Source organism: Sparus aurata, chromosome 17, assembly GCF_900880675.1.
Source record: "Sparus aurata chromosome 17, fSpaAur1.1, whole genome shotgun sequence".
In the NCBI taxonomy this organism is placed as follows: Eukaryota; Metazoa; Chordata; class Actinopteri; order Spariformes; family Sparidae; genus Sparus; species Sparus aurata.
The window spans coordinates 31,680,161-31,699,200 of record NC_044203.1 but is presented as its reverse complement, the minus strand read 5'-3'; the positions used below and the strand labels follow the sequence as shown (position 1 = coordinate 31,699,200).

The 19,040-nt window shown below is 45.2% G+C and overlaps 1 protein-coding gene across 2 annotated transcripts in view; it reads left to right on the top strand.

The window, feature by feature from the left end:
• Nucleotides 1-19,040, top strand: part of rftn1b (raftlin, lipid raft linker 1b) — a 125,596-nt gene that overhangs the window by 77,441 nt on the left and 29,115 nt on the right. For both annotated transcript variants that reach the window (XM_030393680.1, XM_030393681.1), the window contains one exon: nt 7,011-7,214. In XM_030393680.1, the coding sequence (XP_030249540.1) occupies nt 7,011-7,214 (204 nt within the window). The remainder of the gene's footprint in view (nt 1-7,010; nt 7,215-19,040) is intronic.

The following is a 19,040-nucleotide window of genomic DNA, read 5'->3' as shown; positions in this document are numbered from 1 at the left end:
AACGCCAGCAGCGCCGGTGTAGCAGCCAGCCGGGGTGGTGGAGGAAGCCTGCCAAGCTCCCATGTCCCTCTCTACTAATGCCCAGTCTGCCGAGGAGGCCCGAGAGTCTCGGCTACTGCTGGCTTGTCCTCGCTAATCCTCAGATCTTGAGGTGAACGCCGTGCAAGTGCTGGCAGTCGAAGCTGGCGAAAGTCGGTGGCTTAACTGCCGGAAGAGGATCTCCATGCCCGAGACTGGAGCAGTGGATAGAAACTGAGCTCATAAGTTTGGGGACTCAAACGCTTGGATGGTTTGAGAGAAAAGGGATTCTGGTGGAACAGCGAACGGAAAGCAGAACATGGCGGTGACAGCTGTAGAATTGTGTCTGGATAAAACGACCCTCTGCCCCAAAATGTGCTTTACATAGATTCATTCACTTTGCATCAGCAGAAACAATTTGTAGAAAATTAAACAGATTATTGTCAGGAAACATTTGTATTTCACCCGATTTAAGCTATTTTCCTACGCTATCAGTTGCTGGCACTTAAAGCGTGATTAATGGTTATTTTAAGTGAGCTGCAAGCTCTTAGTTAAGATAAGGGAGAGGTCATGGCAGTCAAATATTGATAAAGTCAACGTTGACTTAAGGCCACTAATGGGATGTGTTGACTTTTTCAACATTTAGTCTCTCTGTAACCTTGACCGAGTGTTTTAGTAGCCTCAAACTAACATCACACAGGTGTTTTCTACACTTTTCTTAAAGTGAAACTCTCGCCAAAAAGGAACCGAGGGTCTTTTTGTGAATGTATGTGAGTCAAACGTTCGTTTAAAAGCATAATTACGACGAAAGCGCCCCTTTTAAGATTGACTGTATTTTCGTTTTCGGGTCAAAATCATTTTCAGTGGAGTGCTAGGAGCAAATACTATGTTAGCATCAAAATCTGTATTTTTAAAACACTAAGAAGGCTCGACACAACATGAAACTTTGCTCGTAGTATCACCAGGGTCTCTACACATGAACACAAGCACTGAGAACATTGTTTGTGTACACAGAGTTTACTAAAAAGAAGGTTTTTGAACAACTCACGTTAGCAGCAGCTTGTTCCGCTCGCCGCCGTCCTGCCAGTGGAGAAGTGTCGATCTCCGAATGTGACGTAACCTGGAGGACAGTTAAGGTGGAACGCTCCTGAAGCTTAGTTCCATATAAATGCACAGATAATTCGTTGTTTTGTCGTTAGCGAAAATCAATACTGACCTTGACATTGAAAAAGGAGCCTCATATAAGAAACAATACTAAAATCAAAAGCCGGAAGAGACACGTGAGATATCGCTTGGACAGTTGTTGCCGGAAGACAGTAGTTCCACCTTAACACTCCTTCATGTCATGAATATCTGCTGCACTGTATTCAGTGGCTAACAATTTAGGAATTCTACGCTCAGGCTGATCGATAAGACTTTCCATTCCGTGCTTTCACTCATGCCACTTTTATACCAACATCAGCATGTATACGCAGGTGTTTTTAAAAGCAGGCTAGAAGTATGATTTTGACTCACGAGTTGGCCTTCCTGTGTATTCTTTTCTTTTGTGTCACACTACAAAAGCAGGCAACAGTCGAAAGCAGCAGATCATTTACCTCAGACGACTTTAAAGGTGCTTTAAAATGGTCTCAACCAATAACGGTCTCAATATTGTTTGTATCCTGGGCTGATGATTTAGATAGCTAAAGAGCGAGACATCCCGCTTCTTTCTCATCTCTGATTGTTTCTTTTTTGTTCAACCAATCCCAACTTTAAAAAGAAACTGTGTCAGGGTCGACCGCACCTCCTCACTAAGGTTTCTATCACTCCTTTGCTCAGAGTCCCTCTAAGACGTTTCCTAAGTCACTCCTTTCAAGAAACCTTCAGGCTAAGGAGCTCACGGAGAGTAGTCACTTTATTATTAGTAAATTAATAAAGAGTTTGGATAGAAGGTGCGCAGGGGACGCTGCGAGACGGAGGTGAAAATGCACGAGAAGCTCAGCCAAAGACACGGGGTATTTATTCGCTGTCAACATCTCACAAACAAGCGTTTAATTTACCGAGATATCTGTTCCTCTGATGCTGAAAATTGCTTGTGTTCCCTTTTCCAAGTTTCTCAAAGCCACAAACAAGTATAATGAGCTTTACACCAACTCAAAGATTATAATCAAGTTAAGAGCTTTATCACAGGTGTAATCCTGAGGAAATCAGTCTGAAATCTTGAGTCAATGTGCAGACATCTGACGCTTGTTTTTGGTTTTTTTTGATCCGTGAGATCTGTGCTCTGATAGGATCAGTGTCCAGCTCCTCAGATTAGAGAAAAATACGCTGAAATGATGACACGTCTCCTTGGAAAAAGCCACACTGCTGAGATCATTGCAGGGTTACTGCCGTCGACCTTGTCATTCTGACAGCCGGGCTTGCCATCAGATAAGCCTTTGAAGCAACATGCTTTCAACGTCCTAACGACACTCGCGCGCTCGTTTTCTTGTTAGCCGAGCCGCCGGCGACAACAGGAGACAGGTTCGCTACGCAGACTTTATCCTGAGAGGCTTAGAGGTCGTCTGCTGAGGTAATGAATTTGTGCGATTAGGGTTCAAAAGACTTAGTCATAGGCTTCTGTGTGTGTGTATCACACTATTTGGGCATTAATTAAGACTTTACTGCCCTTCAGTACAAAAATGACCAGAATAATCCTCTGAAGTTATTGATTAGGACTCATTACTTTGCTATACGGTGACATTTCTGGCTTCCAAAGCCTTGTTCTTGTTGATAAAGCCAAGAGGCAAATACGATTGATATATTTTCAGAGCAGTGTTGCTGATGGGGACAGGGGGAGTTGTGAACTTGTCTGAGAGATCTGTATCTGTTACTAATGGAGTTTCTCCAAGATCAGAGATTGTCTGACCTTGTGTCCGTCCTTGCGGTAAAGTACTCAGGGTTTCTGCGGGTCCTTAAAAAGTCTGAAAATCCAATAATCTTAAAATGTTGTCAGGTTAGAACTGATTGGATTACGAAGTTAGCGTTACTTTGATAAACGTTGCGGTCTCAGTCAACTTCAGCCTTCAGCTTTTAAATGGGATCTTGAGGAATGTTTGCATTGATCTACAGTAACACGACAGCAAAACAAAACCATGTGGAACCAATAACCAGAAATCAGAGCACGCCCAGCGTGTACGTATCGTGATATAAAAGACAAGATAAGTTCAAAATATGTGTTGTTTGTTTTGGTCCAATCTCCTCTCCCGTCACAAACCACTTGGTTAGGGTTAAGAAAACATCACGGTTTGGCTCAAAATACCTGTTCTGGTGCCACGATCACGGAAATAGCTTGTTTTGGTCGACACAAAAACAGCTAGAAATGTCTCCAGGTGTCATTAAATATATCCAGTGGTGTGACGCGAACACGCAGCCCCGGTGGCTCGTAATGAAACCACCACCATCCCCTGATATCTCTACGTGATTTATGAGCTGAAGGAAAGTTTCCACCGACCGTCATTTCTGTGCTAAGCTAACTGGACCTCACATCTTATTGATATAATTCAAAGACTATCAAACTTAAAAGGTAGAATCAGAATTTCAATAGTGAACATGTTACTGTTTGGTCACTGGCTGTTTCAAACGCGGGGTTAACATGATGAGCTTTAATCTGTAATCACGTCTAAATTGGGATCCACAGTTGTGTGACTCACGCTGCTCTGCACCACGCAGTCTTCATCTTGTATCCCCCGTTTCTGTTTCTGTCGTAATTAGTTCCGTAGTTCGGTTAGTTTAAGACAGAAAACTCTGTTTGTAAATGTTTACAGCCCGTCAGCCTGTTATTGGCGCTGCTCCGTGTACAATAATTCCAGATGAAAAACAAGGCGGTGATTTGTCCGACAGAATGCGAGGCTTTTTCCGGGGCCTCGTGAGCGATTGTGATTAACTCCTGCAGAATTTGTCAAAATGACGGTGTGAAATGTCTCAGAGCACCAGATGAAATCACGGCTCCGGTTTGACTTACAGCCGTCCTGCGGTCCAGAGTGATGGACAACAGCCTGACAGATGTTTTTATGTCTTCACATAAATAGGAGAAGACAGTCTCCTCTCATCTTTCGGTACCACCCCTCCCCCTTCCTGTTTTTGCCCCTGCTGAAGTTCCCCTCAGGCGAGGCAATTAATCCCTCCGACGCTCCAGCGTATCTCATGTGAGCACAGCTCTGCCGAGCACACCCAGGAAGTGTTTGCAAAGTCTGACCGAATAAAAGGTTAGAAAATGAGCCTCTCACCCCTCCACCTGAGTTACAGTCGCCTCTGGCGCCGTAATCGCAGCGTCATTAGGCTGTAACGAAGTGCAATGGATGGACAACTCTCAGCGATCGTACAGAAAACTTGTGCTGTTGTGAGAAAGGATCCGGGGAGCACGTTTCTCATGGCGGTTATTTTATTTCAGGCCGTTATAAATGGAACTATCCAGAACAATCCCATCAGTAGCATTGGATTGATCTGTGTTTAATATGGTTTGATGTTGTCACTTATCTAATTACGCTGTGATTGCAGTAAATAAGAGCTGGGACCACAGAGCTTTACAGCATTTTTTTTGGGGGGGGGAGGGGAATCTGCTACATGACACAATTTTTCAAACGCAGTCTTGTTTATGAGCTGCCTGAAGCTCCCCGACACACAAGAAGGATTCACGTTGGGTAAAAATCGCAGCGATGCATCATCTCAGGCCCCTGCACACAAACTGTGAATCAGCTCGTACGATACAGATCGCTACAGAATCATTCACAGCGAGGAGACGGGCTGTTTTGGCAAAGTCGGGACGCCTGTTGAATGGGAAGTCATTTCGTTGCCGCGCGTCGTCCAAGATTGGTTCGCCATATTGTCCGCGTTGTAACGCGGGGTAACGTGGGGGAGGACGGAGGGGAAGGGGGCGCGCGAGCACTCTGCTGTGATTCCACTTTTTTTTTCCTCGAGAGTGACAAATGACAAGATTTGGGGAATTTGGTGGCCAGCTGTCACATCAGTCAGACGAGCCAGACGAGAAATGGTTATAAATGATTCATTCTTTCCTGGGTGTCTGCCGGACGGACGGACGGAACGGAGGAACCGAAAGCGACTGAGCCATGATCCCCTCCCCTCACCGCCGCCGCCACCGCCACCGCCACCAACACCGCCCCACGTCAAAGTGTGCGTGTGGGCGGCACATTCTGCTCATCCATCTGGTTCACTCGGGGAATGACAGTCCGACATTTGCATTGGAAAGAGAGAAAGGGGGGAAAATGTTAGCAGACTGGATTTGAATCACCCCCCGCCTGTTTCTAACCCCGCTCACATCTCACGTTTTGTGTGTTTTTTTTTTTTGTTTTCCTTCAGAGCAAACATTTCACTCACTCACATCTCAACAAATAAAACTCTCCCCACTTTGATTCAGTACGATACGAGCGAGGAGCGGTGACATACGTACCGTGGGCACACTTCCAAGCCTGGTTCTCCCTCCTGAGGCCCGCTGCATTATGTATATTTCTGCTTGATGTAAACAACGGCTAGCTGGAGAGCTCTTAATGCATTATTCAAGGTTAGACTGCGAATTAACTCTGTTACAATAAAACGGTCCCTTTTAAGTTCTGCATCAGCAGAGTAGCGTCTCTTCTGCAACGCATGAAAAGGGAAATGAGGATGACTTGTAGCATGAATATGATCAAATTGCTTTTGATTCACTTCACGTTTGTTGTTGAAATTGAACCAACTGGAAAAAAAATAAAAGAAGAAGCAGCGTCCTTGGAAAAAGATTTTCAGCGTAATTTGTGAGTCCAGCTCGAGGCAACGCGAATCTCATCTTGTATTACTTTTTTTATTTCTCTTCTATTTTGCACCTGTCAGGTGGAACTTTTGCTCATGATATGATAATGATGGTAAAGTTTTATTATAGTGTCTTGCATACAAATGTGTCCTGGATGAACTTAAAGGACACCAGAGAAAATTCCTGTAAAACAGACGCAGGATGCTAAAAGACACAAAAAGACCCGAAAATAAAGAGTTTCACTGAAGTTACATGATCAGATTGTCAGAGACGTAATGTCCACTGCAGAAATGATATATTGAAGTTGTTAAACAAGTATGAATTTGTATTAAGAAATATCAATATCTATATAAAAAAGAGAAAAAGATACACAATCTGGACTTTTTTGAGAGGAAGGACGCTGGAAAAAATACCAAAATTGAACAACACAGACATTTGGAAACTCAGGGACATATTTTGCTACTTTTTGGTATTTTTTTGCTTTCAGTGCCTCCAATCTTAATGTACTAATTTCCATGCCAATTTATTTTTACCATGGCCAATTTGTTGTGCTCAGTGTTTGGAATTATTTCCAAGGACCTCTTCAAATCTTCCACTTTCCTGGGCTGTTTTTTTTATTATCATCCACCTCTTACAGAGCAATTCTATCTCCGCCACATTTCTCAAGGACATGAATATCGAACTGGGCGGAAAACAAGAAAGCACTATCTGCTGTTGACAACTGATGACCGGGAACACTGTGGCCAACTTTTCTTGGCCAAGAACCGTGTTGACTGTGCTCACATTGGCTCTGTTTTCCTTGTTTGCTCGTTGGAAATAAATGTACTTCCAATTGATTACCGCCACGTTGCTCACACTGCGGTCGCGTAGTGTCTGTCAGCGTAGTAAAGATGCGGGTCTCTGCATCTCATTATAACTAATTGCGGCACATAGGTGTTTCGCATCGCATCAGAAGAAGTTATATATTTTAAACCAGAACTCTGCTGTGTCTCAGCCAACCGTTTACCGAGCCATTCCTCATAACTTCTGGCAGCTGAAGTGAGGCAAAGTGCTCCAACAGACGGAGCCAAACTACACTTTGGACCGTTGCCAGTGAACAGCAGCAGTTCAAGAATCATGCAGTAAAACTTGAGACTTCCACAGATGATACATTTGTATTGTCACAACCCTGACAGAGTTTAAACCGACGGTTTTTTTGTTTTTTTTGTTTTCTGTCGTGTGTCAACAGGGGTGGAGCTGCTCGCTTTGTACAACCACCCGCCGGTCCGAGAGGGCCAGATGAAGTACTACACTGTCAAGGTGCCGCTGCGGGTTCAGAACTGCGACGAGGGGGTCAAGGGCGTGGAGGCCAACTGGCTGGATCACATGACCCAGCACTTCAACAACGGAGCCTCGCTGGTCGACGGATACTTCCACCTCGGCAACGTCAACGGTAAGGAAAGAGACGTGTCATGAGGAGTAAAAACTCATACGCAAACAAAAATATTTTAAAATGAACCAACACTGTTTAATTTTATCCCCCTCAGTATTTAACAAGCCTTCACCTTTGGTGTCGGTCTCTAGAATTGTCCCTCTGCGTGTACTCTCAGAGCTCACACTGTCTCAGTTATTAAAACTCCTAAATGTCCCCAAATTGCATTTTTATCCGCTCACAGTTTGACCATTAAAAATGTCAACATCGAGCAGAAGCCAACCTCCTTCCTGCCGACCTCTATAAAATAGAAATACCCGGGGCGGGTAATGATGCACCTTGGCCTGTGCGTCATTAATTATGCATTAGCTGTAGTTAATTTTTTTCCCACCAGAAAAAAAAAAAACAAACAATCAGAGAATACTGGAGCAGCACTCCTCCGTCAGTGTCAGGAGGCGGCGCAGCACTTGCAGACACACGCTGGTTGACTGCAGAAGCTGTGGCTGTCATGCGTTTGAAAATGCGAAGCTCCATTAATGTAATGAGAAAGCTTTCACTCAACGTGCCGCAGCAACAAAGAATCAACACCCAGCTTCCGCAGCTATTGAGACTTCGGCGTCTAATCTCATTGTTTTCGGTCCTCTTGTCACATGTAAAACTGCAGCGAGCCGTTTCCAATTAGAACGATCAAGATGAGTGCGCGCTATCTGCAAAACGCGGAAACAGACGAACGTATGATGTGAAAGTAAATGAGGGAAAGGTGAGAAAAGTTAAGAAACAAGCGCCGCGAGTCAGATAGCTTTATTCTTATAACTGATCAAAGTAGAACTTGAAATCAGGCGGATATCAGACAAAGATGACTAATAGGACGCTCGTGTCGCTCTGTGCCTACACATCAGCCGTAACAAAGTAAATGAGCCGGTGATGCATCGACGCCGTCTCTATGCAACTTTGTTTTGTCTTGTTCTTTTTTTATCCCCACAGTGGAGAAAAGAAAGAGCTCGACGCTGGTTTGAATACTGTTGCATGACTTTAGGGATGACGTTATCGCGGATCAGTCGACCACATTCGTCCAGACTTCAGTATCTCAACAGCTGTTTGATTGACTTTGCGTTTATCTTCCCCGGAGGATGAATTACATGTGTTTGGACGTGACCCGACAAAGCCACTTAGAATTTACGGTGCCGACCGTGGCTCTGAAAAATCAGAGGCCTATTGTGTAATAATAAATCCATGGCTCTGACTGTGATGCCGAAGAGGCAGACAGATTTATAATTACCCTTGTTTCTTTCAGTCCCGCCCTTCTGTCTGCTCTGTCTAGGATCAATAATGTCTTCTCAAGTATTCGTTATAAATACTCTATCTATACCACTGTATATTTCAGCCTACACTGTCTGAGAGTGCCCATCATGATCGCAGTGACAAGCAGCAACATGTAGACACAGAAGAGCTGGAGGACGAGACAGTGCTGCCTCTAATATTCATGTAATATTTCAGAAATTCCTTTATTAGTTTGTTTGACATCTTTGTGACAATTCAGCAGCTTCTGTGCTGCCGGAAATACACCTTTATATGAAACAACCTGTGACAAAATGTTTAAGGGGTGGCATGACTACAGATATAAAGAAATCCAGGGAATAACTAGAAGTAAACAAGTCGCTTCGTGTTTGAATGGAAGCCGTCTTAAGAAGTGAACATTTTTCTACTTTTACATTCAAGGTTAATGATGTCCGTGACAACTTTGAAGCTGAACATTAAGATCACATAAACCCATAAAGGTGTCATCATCAATAACTGGGGGCTGCTGACTAATGCCTTTAATGCAGCTCCCACTGAGACAATCAGTGCATTTACATGCACAGCTTAGTCGGATTACAGCCATAGTTCGACTATGCTACTCAATCAGACAACTGCAATAGTCCGAGTATACATGCCGGTGAGAAAATCGGATTATTGTCCGGAGCATGTCATACCCCAGTACGATAGGTGGCGCTGTACCCGTTTCAACTAGTGTTAACGGCGCACCTCCAGCTGACCTCTTTACGTCACCAGCAGCAACAAACTGCAACAGCATTTAAGAAAGATTGCGTACGAAGAGCGAGTCGAAGCTACATCTTTGTATATTTTGTATATGGTGTACATGATAATTACACAAACTAGATGCATAGTTTGATGAATGGCGCTCTTTCTTGCGGTGATTTCGGAGGAAAGACGCTGCCGCCATCCTTCTACTTCCGGCTCACGGCCCCGGGAAGGAGAGCTCAAGCCAGCGCAGAACGCAAAATCCGATCCGATCTGATGGAATGTATACATGCAGGAGTAATGCGACTATCAATCGAATAATCTAAATGAATCCGACTATGAGAAATCCGATCCGGTCCGATTTTAGTCAGACTAAGGTGTATACATGCATCTTAAAAATCCGTAATTCGGTTTTCTTGAGTGTCATGTAAGCGCACTGATTGAGTGGACGCCGCAGTAACGGGAGCCCACTAGATGGCGAAACACACACATCAGTCGTGGGATTCACCAATAGTTGATAGGGATAGGGCGACTCCAACCACAGATCGATCTCTCCAGAGCCGGTGTTTGGTTTTTACTCCTCCGGGCTCCTGTAGAAACATGGCAGTGCAACATGGCGGCCTCCATGGAAGTCGGTCCATGTTCCATTTCTGCCAATAGGTCCCCCTTAATCCTAAAATACACACTGGACCTTTATGCGTGTTAGCATCGTGACCCTCCATTATATTAGAAGAAGAAGACATTTCAGTCTTTATAGAATTGCTCCACCAACACCACCTCAGTTTGGTATTCGTAAGAACTCCTCGTTTCATAAGATTCGATGACGGCGACATCCAACGCACGCGTAACATCAGAGGTTGTTTCTTCACATCTACAGTCTGCACAGACAATGCACTCTGAAACCAGGATTTAAATTAAAAACGAGGCGCTGCTGTCGTGTTCAACAAACGATTAAAGGGATGGAGTCTGTTTTTCACCGGCGTTGTGAGCGTCTGACATAATGACTCGTTCTTTAAGGGGAATTCTTAAGAAGCTGGGGTTCGTGGAGCTGTTTGGTATCCTCTTTTAAACTATTTCCTGTTTGGGTTTTCCTCTTCCATCAGACCCCGGCGGCTCCGTGCGATCGCTCCGACGCTGGAGAAATAAGCCAGCCAGAGTAAATAAGAGTCATAATTCATTAATCTGGGAAAGTGAACGCCTCAGCAACTCTGAAACATAGATAATTAACCTGATAACAAATTAGTGCCTCCTTGCATATTTTATGTCCAGAGAATGGAGTAATGAAGTGTATTATTATGATTCAATTTCTTTTTTTTTCTGCCTGTTAGGGTCCTCTAACATATTTTGCATTTTTCATGCACGGCTAAGCTATGCGTCTCCTGAAGAGTGAGATTACAGGCCGGGACAGAGAACAGATCGGCTGCATTACGAGACTGTCTCTGCCGTCACCGACTCACAGGAGCGATGTGAAGCTCGCGGCTCAAACCTCACCCTCTTTAGAAAAACAGACAACTTTACAGAGGTGAACGCTGTTACTCTGTGGGTTTTGGTCTCCTGAGAGCAGCTGGCAGTGTGACATCAAAGCGGCATCCCGTTTGTTGTTAGCAGCTAATTACATCAAACAGCCGCGCGGCTTCGGTGTTTCGGAATCAGAATCCACTCCTGCCTTTTTTTTCCATTTTTAGCAACTTCTTTGAGGCGAGGGGTTTTTTTTGGGAATTCGTGATGAGACGCTCGACGGCGATGCTGGAGACCGACTCCAGCCTTTAAAAAAAAAAGAACATCAAGGACGCGTCTGACAGCGAAACAGCGCGTTAGAGGACGCGGACTGACGCGTGCATTCGGACGGGAGACGGAAGTGACAGTGACAGGCTGGTTTTGCCGCGGTGCCTCGGCTTTCATGAGCTGACAGATTCATGAGCCTTCTAATGAGTGTAATTGGGTTATTTTTGAAGACTGACCTTCTTCTGCCCGATTATTTTCGCTGTCATCCTGCTGTGCTAATATTGTTTTTACAGTATTTGTGTTACAAGACATAAAGAATACATTGAAATAAGACTGACAGTGTGAGCAGACAGTCTAGAAGCTTTTGCCACAGGTGGAGAGAATAGAAAACTAGAAGCTGCTTCACGTTGCTCGCTCGTACCGTGCATGTAGATCGGAGATGTATCGAGGCCCGAGATCATTTATAGACAAGTTGTAAGATTTTAAACTCCCTCCTCTGACACACAGCGGGCCGATACAGTGATTTAAGGACTGGTGTAAAATGCTCCATGAATGTCTAGCGGCATGTTTTATTGTGTCTGGGAGTTGGCAGGTACGGCAGATTGGACCTTCTACTACTAAAAAGCCCCTGAAGTGCCTGAAGGATGCTGGTCCTCGTTTGAACCGGACGCTCTCCGATTAAAACCCGCCTGATTGGAAAGTTTGAAGCGGTTGTAATGCTGCTGTAATCTGCAGCAGATTATAAAACGTCCAATTTGGCATCCGTGACAAAAATACAACAGATTTCTCATCAGTCAGCCGGCAAAATACAATATAGATTTATTTCACTGACTCAACTGCTGTGATCCAAGATTGAACACTAAAAGTACCAGTCATCTGAGAGTTGCGTTATTATGCAAAACCAACAGCTGAGTTATTGATTGAAATCATCTCTCCATGCAGCTCCTGAGCTTCTGATTCCTCGCTTCCAGAAAAGTATCATCATTTATCATAATAAGCCCGGAAGAGCCGCATACCTTAATCATGGAGGTTTGACAGGGTAATGGACAATGTGAGTGACTGGCCAATATCGGCATTCAAACATAATGATATATCGATATATGACCCTCGTATAAAGTGGTTTTATTGCAGACTTTTTCACGACGAACCCACATCTGATGAGGATTTGTCTTTTAGATGTTTTGTAACCAAAAGTGTATAAAGCCAATGACAAGATCATCAAATGGGGGATTGTTTTCATTTTGTTGAAGAACTGTGGACAGTAGTCACTGTAGAGAGATGAATAGATTTTCGATCTCGTTTGCATTCTGCCATGAATTACACACACGACGTTCGTCAATTTAAAAGATAATTTTTCAAGTCGTGAAACTCAATATACGCTCATTACAGACACTAACATGGCCACCGCTTCGGCACGGAAAAGGTCTTTTAAAAAAAAGGTGAAAATCACATTAATCTGGTCTGATGTTGACAACTTCAGTCATGTGAAAGGAGAGTTAGTCAGTTCTCTGAACAGGCTGATATACAGGACCGGCTCTGCAGGGGCTCAGTTTGGGTTTTGGTGAGTCTTGTACTCAAACTTCCCTCAAGTTGAAAAATTATCATTTATATTGCCAAACATCACTTGTGTAACTCAGGATAAAATTCAAACAGAATCAAAAAATGACTTGTCCACTACCATACATATACCTAGAAGGTCCCATGTTGGTCCACTGAAAGCAGTGTGACTTCTCCTCTCTGTACACTCTGTCACAGTGTACAGATAATTATTGATGTAATTACAGTGAAAATGAATAAATAATTCCCTCAAGGACCCCCTGTGGGCGCCTGTACTGCACTTTGAGACCGGTTAATTCTCTTGGCCTGCTTACATTCATACATCCGTTTGATGTTTAGCCTTCATTTTACTTTAATAAGAGTAATGAGCATGATTGATGGGATTTATTCACCTTTTGAAACCATCCAAGGTACATTTTCAGAGGGAAAACTCACATTGCGTTCATTCCAAGAATCAGGAAACTGATTGTTTACTTGACGATTACACCGTCTGATGAAATTTGTGGTAATTGTTGGTTTATTTTCTGGCTGTTGACCTGGAGTTCATACGTAATCTGCATCGCCATTCACGTCCCCGCAGTCAGCCAGTCAGTCGGCTGCTCTGGCCTTCTCCTAAATACCGCGTTACCTTTCTATTGTCTCCGACAGTCGGCTGTTTGGCAACGTCCGGAGGGACACGCACTTACGCACAAGCACGCACAAAAACACACCGTGTCCCCGCGCTCCTCGTGAAGATGGGTTTCCATGGTGAAGCTGGATGAGAACGAATTAAGGGGCATTGTTTGCATGCGCACATTTATGTGTATATTTGTGTGTGTGTGTGCTGAAGGGTCCCTGAGACGGTGACAGTCCTGTCTGGCGTGGCAGCATTGTTTGCGGCGAGCGCAGACCTCCGCCTCAGCCACAGAATGGGATATTATAGCGATATTGAATTGAATTTACAGATCCTAAGCTGCACGCAGGCCCCGCTGTCAGGCATTAAAGATTCATACACACTGTGGCACAAGGCACACACAGGCCGACATACGTCCAGTATATACCTCCAAAAACACACACACACGTGCATTCACACAACATACACGTTAAGTTGAGATTACCTCCCTGGAGTTGGGAGCAGGGTGTGTGGTTGAGTGTGTTTACTGAAGAACTGACAGTCGTGGTGTTGACGGGGAGTTTGCCTTTGTTACTTGTATAGCTTAAGCTATCTCCAGAGCCACAATGAGGATTTGTAGCCCGGGTTGTGAGACATTGAGCTATTCATATGCATGACAGTCAGCCCTCACTGGTTGCTAAATTTGGGCAAAGCCAGTGGTGGGAGAAAAGAAGAAAAAGAGAGAGAGAGAGGGAGGGAGAGAGGGATACATAGAATATGAATTCCAATAAGGTTTTTTTTCTTTATAAAGAGATTCAGGGATGGGAAGTGATGTGCAAGCACTTCTCTGAGACAGCAGTTGACAAGAGGTGGAATTACAACTGCCATGTTGGTGCATGTGCGTAAACATAATGGATGCACACGCGTGTTTCGATGTGTGTAAAAGGTTTTGACAGCACAGCGTGTGTCCTTTCACCGTGTGAGTCAGGTTCTACCGCCGTGTTGCTCTTAATGCAGTCATAGTTGGCTTTTTCCTGCTCTGTTCATTGAATTTGGGCGTGTGAGCTAACTGCAAATGCACCCAGGTGCTCCAGCTGAAACCTCTCAAAGCTCGCGTCTCGTCGTTTAAAGTGACAACGCGAGCCGAGTCAGCTGCGGGAATCACTTACACGAGCTTGTCAAATAGAAAGATGGATCGTGTTCGCAGCTGCGGGGCTTGACAAATGACAACCGAGCACCCCGTTTTAACCTGCCTGTAAATAAAAGTGACATTTTCAAGGTTTTCTTTTTGAGAGTCTCAGGAGCGCCGGGTTGATCCCTTTGTTATACGTCAAAACCACCGTGGGCAAAAAAGTTTAACAAAAGGGTTTAACAATGGAAGAGTTTATCCACAAGTAGCGCTGCAGCTAGAGTGCAGCGCTCCCTGTCCACACGGCAAACTGTCCCTGAGTCAGTCGCTTAACTCCAGATTACTTCTGATGGCTGGACACACCCGTCCAGCACCTTGCAAGTGCCCCTCTGACAGCACTGAGTGCTGGATATGCAGTCCATTAATTCTTTAACATGTTTTACACTGGAAGATCCCGCGTAGCCCCGACCACCACGGTACCGCTCAGCCCAGTCGGCGGGATTTAATGTCAGCAGTTAACGTTTCTGCAATTGAGTTTATTACATCCAGCAAGGCTGCAAAATGCCCCGCTGCATTTTGAGTCACAGCAGTTGATATTTGTAAGGACACCTGGGCACATGTCCATCCGCCGTTGTTGCATCAAAAGCGGTGTTTTTTTAAAAAGAAGACCTGCCGACATTTCCAGCGTTTTTTTGGAAGTATTTTTAGCCAAACCATGATTGTTTTCCTGACCCTAACCAGCTCTGTGACAATCGTCAAATAGAAAACTCATAACACAGAGACTTAAAGTTGCAACATAAAGAAACGTTGAGCTTCAACTTATTTGTGGTTTTGCAGAAACCTTCTTAAGGTCGAGTTGCACCCATTATGATCCTGCCATTTGGGGAGAAACAATCTGTCTTGTTTGTATTTCTTTAAACCATCTTTAAATCATCATCGTCCTGGGTGGCGCCAAGCAAAGGGAGCAGCAGCTGCAAAATGGAGACAAGACTTGGCATCAAAATGGCTAAATTCCTGCACCATAAGTTAGCAGTTGCGAGTTTGTTTACGTTCACACTATCAGCAACCAGGTTTGGTTCAAGGTAACTTGCCATTTTCACATTTAGTAGCTCGGGGGTTGTTGTCGCCGTCCACAGAGACAGCGATTTTGAAAAACGCCGACAGATTGGAAGGGGAAGAGAATGGCGACGGAATTAGTCGGATGGCAGACTTCTACCCACAGTCAACGTCTGGTGAATCAGACGAACAGTCCTCCCTCCCACGCACGCTTTAATCACAGAATATACTGTATTTATCCTTACATTTTACCATATTAAAAATTCTAAATCCTATGTGTGTAATTCCCTCGATGGTTGGAGAATAAATCCCTTTCCGCAGCTCTGAGAAAGCCTCATCCTCGTCCTGAGTATCTCTGCGTTCACCAACTCCACAGCGCTTTGAATGCGCCAGCGAACACCCTGTGGTCCACTCTGGTGAGCACACATGGCCGAGCTCATGCAGAGGAAGAAGGTACCAGCTCTGTGTTGGTGGAAAACAGAACTTGATTATTACTAATAAAGATTAAAAATTAATATATTGGAATTGTTCTGTTTATTAAGAAAAACAGGCATGTTTGCTCATGTTGCCCACTTGGAGTTTTCCCCCTCTGTGTTCTCTGTATTCAGACCAAAACACAGTGACATTTGCAAACGCCCCCTTGGTATCCAATCATCATCCTGTCCATCCTCTGTTCCTTTTCTACCAGCTAAAGTCTGCCCGGTAACCCACAGGTACCAGCCTGCCAGCTGCCAAACCTTTGGCTCTGCAGGGGAAGAGCCACATCCAATCCACACATTAGACGCCCTCGCCTCTGTCTCTCTTCGTCCCTTTCTCTGGATCTCCGTCAGGTCCCGTTTGAAATATAGATAAGCTGTCAAGCGGCTGTCTCCAGCACTCTGACACACATGTTTAAATCATGTCAGCAGACATGACCCGGGGCAGGGTCACCTTCCATCTCGGCGGCGGTCAGCTGGACTTGAACACATGCAGTATATACTTATCTGGGCAAGTGCAAGACTTCACGAGTTCAAGAGATTCATATACGAACATACCGTACACCAAAATAAATATCTAGATTACAGCGCTTTCTTACTAATGAGTCAACCAACACTAAATTGATGGTTTTGCATTAAAGGGAAGCTCCTTTTTTAATCTTTCTGTTAAGTAATCCACTGCAGGCGATTCCACTGCCGAACCAAAAATAATGTCCATAGAAACTTCTCAAACTCTGCAGCTTGTCGAACATATGGTGCTGCAGCCATATGTTCAACAAGCTGCAAACATTTCTACTATAAATTGCGATTAAACAACAAGATATCCTCGTGTGTAGTTGGTCCTCGGGGCCAAAAGAACATAGCATCGGAGCGACTGCCAGAATGAAAGACAGGAAATGATGCCACTTCAACATAACACCACGGAGGCTCAGAAGAGCTCGAGGGCACTTAAGGAAACAGACAGAATCACCTCTGCTTCTCACGCCAGCTGTCTGCTGGACGTCTGAGTTTGCAGACTGAGCTGATTTCGGCTCATCGTTTTCTGCTCACGGTCTGGATTGACCTTCCTTCCTCCTACATCTTTACACAGGAGGAAACCAACCAAACTCCTCATAGTGCTTTGAAACCAAAGACACAAAATGGAGACCAGATCAAGTGCCTTTCTCTGTATTATCTTGATACTCATTACAAATCTCTCTTACAAATGTGTCCTGCAGTTTAGTTACTGTAATATTTAAAGGACCATGCCAGAGTTTTTGCAAGTTGTACCTACTCAAAACACAACTGCATCGTTTGAATCTTAAAAAGGGAAATTCCACTAGAGTACTAATGCACATGTGGAAAAAAAGTAGTATAAAGTCCTTTTATGGCTCCAGAAGAAGCTGCATGTGATCTGATAAAGTGCCTCCAGTGATGTCACTGAGTTAGCTTTGAGTTGCATTGTGGGTAATGTATGCACCAGGTTTTTAAAAGGAAGAAGAATGTGTGGAATGAAAAAAAAGATGATATCTCTGGTTCTGCTGTATTGATTGCTAAACAGAATCATAGGAGAAAATAATCAGCAAACAAAAGAGAGGAAAATTAATTAGTTGCAGCCTCAGTTGGAGTTCTAACCAACAAACTTGCCGTATACCCTCTCTGGCGTTTGCTCATTCAAAACACTGTGTGCTAGAAAATCGATGTACAACAGCAGGTTTGCGAACATGTCCGTGAATATCGGGAACAAACAGCTTCCAAACTGTCTTGATATGTGCAGCCAGAGACTTCACATCTACATTCAAACACCCACACTGCAAAAAAAGAAAAAAAAAAAAACTACGACAAGCTCAAAAACACATTAAGTTTCGGTCTCTGGGTGTCAGCGTGTCCTGTTGTTGATCCTCTCCTCTGTCATTTGGGTGCTGATTTCGGCTGCTGCGTGTCACCGGGTGCCACTCACCGTCACCCTGCCTCTCCGGCGTTTTCTTGACTCTCCCCCTCCGTTTGCCTCTGTGTCTCTCAGTCCCAGTGCTGTCACTCCCTGTTTTTAGTGCGACTGTATTTGCATGCCTCGCCCCGCGACCTTGAGTGTGTGAGTCACGGGGGGATGGAGAACAATTTCACTGAGGGCGCACAGCGGTTTTTGCAAGTGTAAACAAGTTATTCTCAGTCGGCCCGCCGGCTGCTCGGCTCGGCTCTCAGTCAATAGGCGCAAGATAATGTTTATTCGTGCACGCAACCGGTGCATTCCCCTGATGGACTCCACGCCCCCAGCAGCCAACTCCTTCTCAGCCACCTCTCTCGCTCTCCCCCTCTTTCTCTCTCTCTCCCCCCCTGCTCTGCCTCCGTCTGCATTATCACCGGAGACAGGCCGCTCTCGCCAGAGCGACGAGACAGAAACCCTGTGCTGATCTCACCTGACTGATCCCTGTCGCGCCGGCAGGGAACCGATGGCGGGGCCTCGCCGCATCACGATTTACCAAAGGGCTTTCTTTCCAATTATGCGCCAGGAGCTGAGGAATGAGATGGAGAAGACTGGGGGAGGAAGGGGCTGATGGAGGGAGCCGAGGAAGAGAAAGGGCGATCGGGTAGATGGGGGGGGAGGTGGGTGTGGGGGGGGACAACGACAATGTCTGTATTTGAGAGAGCCAGTAGATGTCTGAGAGATGTCTTCAATTGAGCGTGCGCGGGTCCTAAATGGCTTTTCGGGGAGGGGGAAATAAAAGAGCCTGTCATCCCTCCACTCTATCGCTCCCTCTGTCTTGCTCACTCCCTCCTTCCTTCCCTCTCCTCGGGCTCTCCAGCCGCCTCTCATCCCCCTATTATTAGGCCCCGGTAATGAAATGTGGAGTGTCTCGTATTGGTGCCTGGGCCCCGGCAAACTGTATTAGTGTGTAAAAGGCGTGGGAGTAATGAGAAAGCACTCAGGCCAGCCGGGGAAGACTGGACCACGGGGCGTGTACCGCGTCCGCGCGGGTATGTGTGCGTGTCCGCTCGTAATGTGCATGTGCATCAAATGAATAACAAGAGACGTCGGGTGGAGAGGGGTCCCGCCTCTCGGGGGCCGGAGTGGTGTTTCTGTCTCGGATGCCAATCCCGCGATTGTTAGCCTCCGAACAGAAGAGGAGCTTAGAAAATCTATTTGGTCAGCAGCGCACAATCTCACCAGTGGCCCGAAGCATCACCGTCAATGTCTTTATGTGGCTCACTTAATTCGAGCCTTTTAAAGGTGAATTATGCAGGCTTAGCAGAAGGATTTGTGCTTTAATGCCTCGCGGACTGACTTCATTAAATCAGCGGCTACGTCTCTG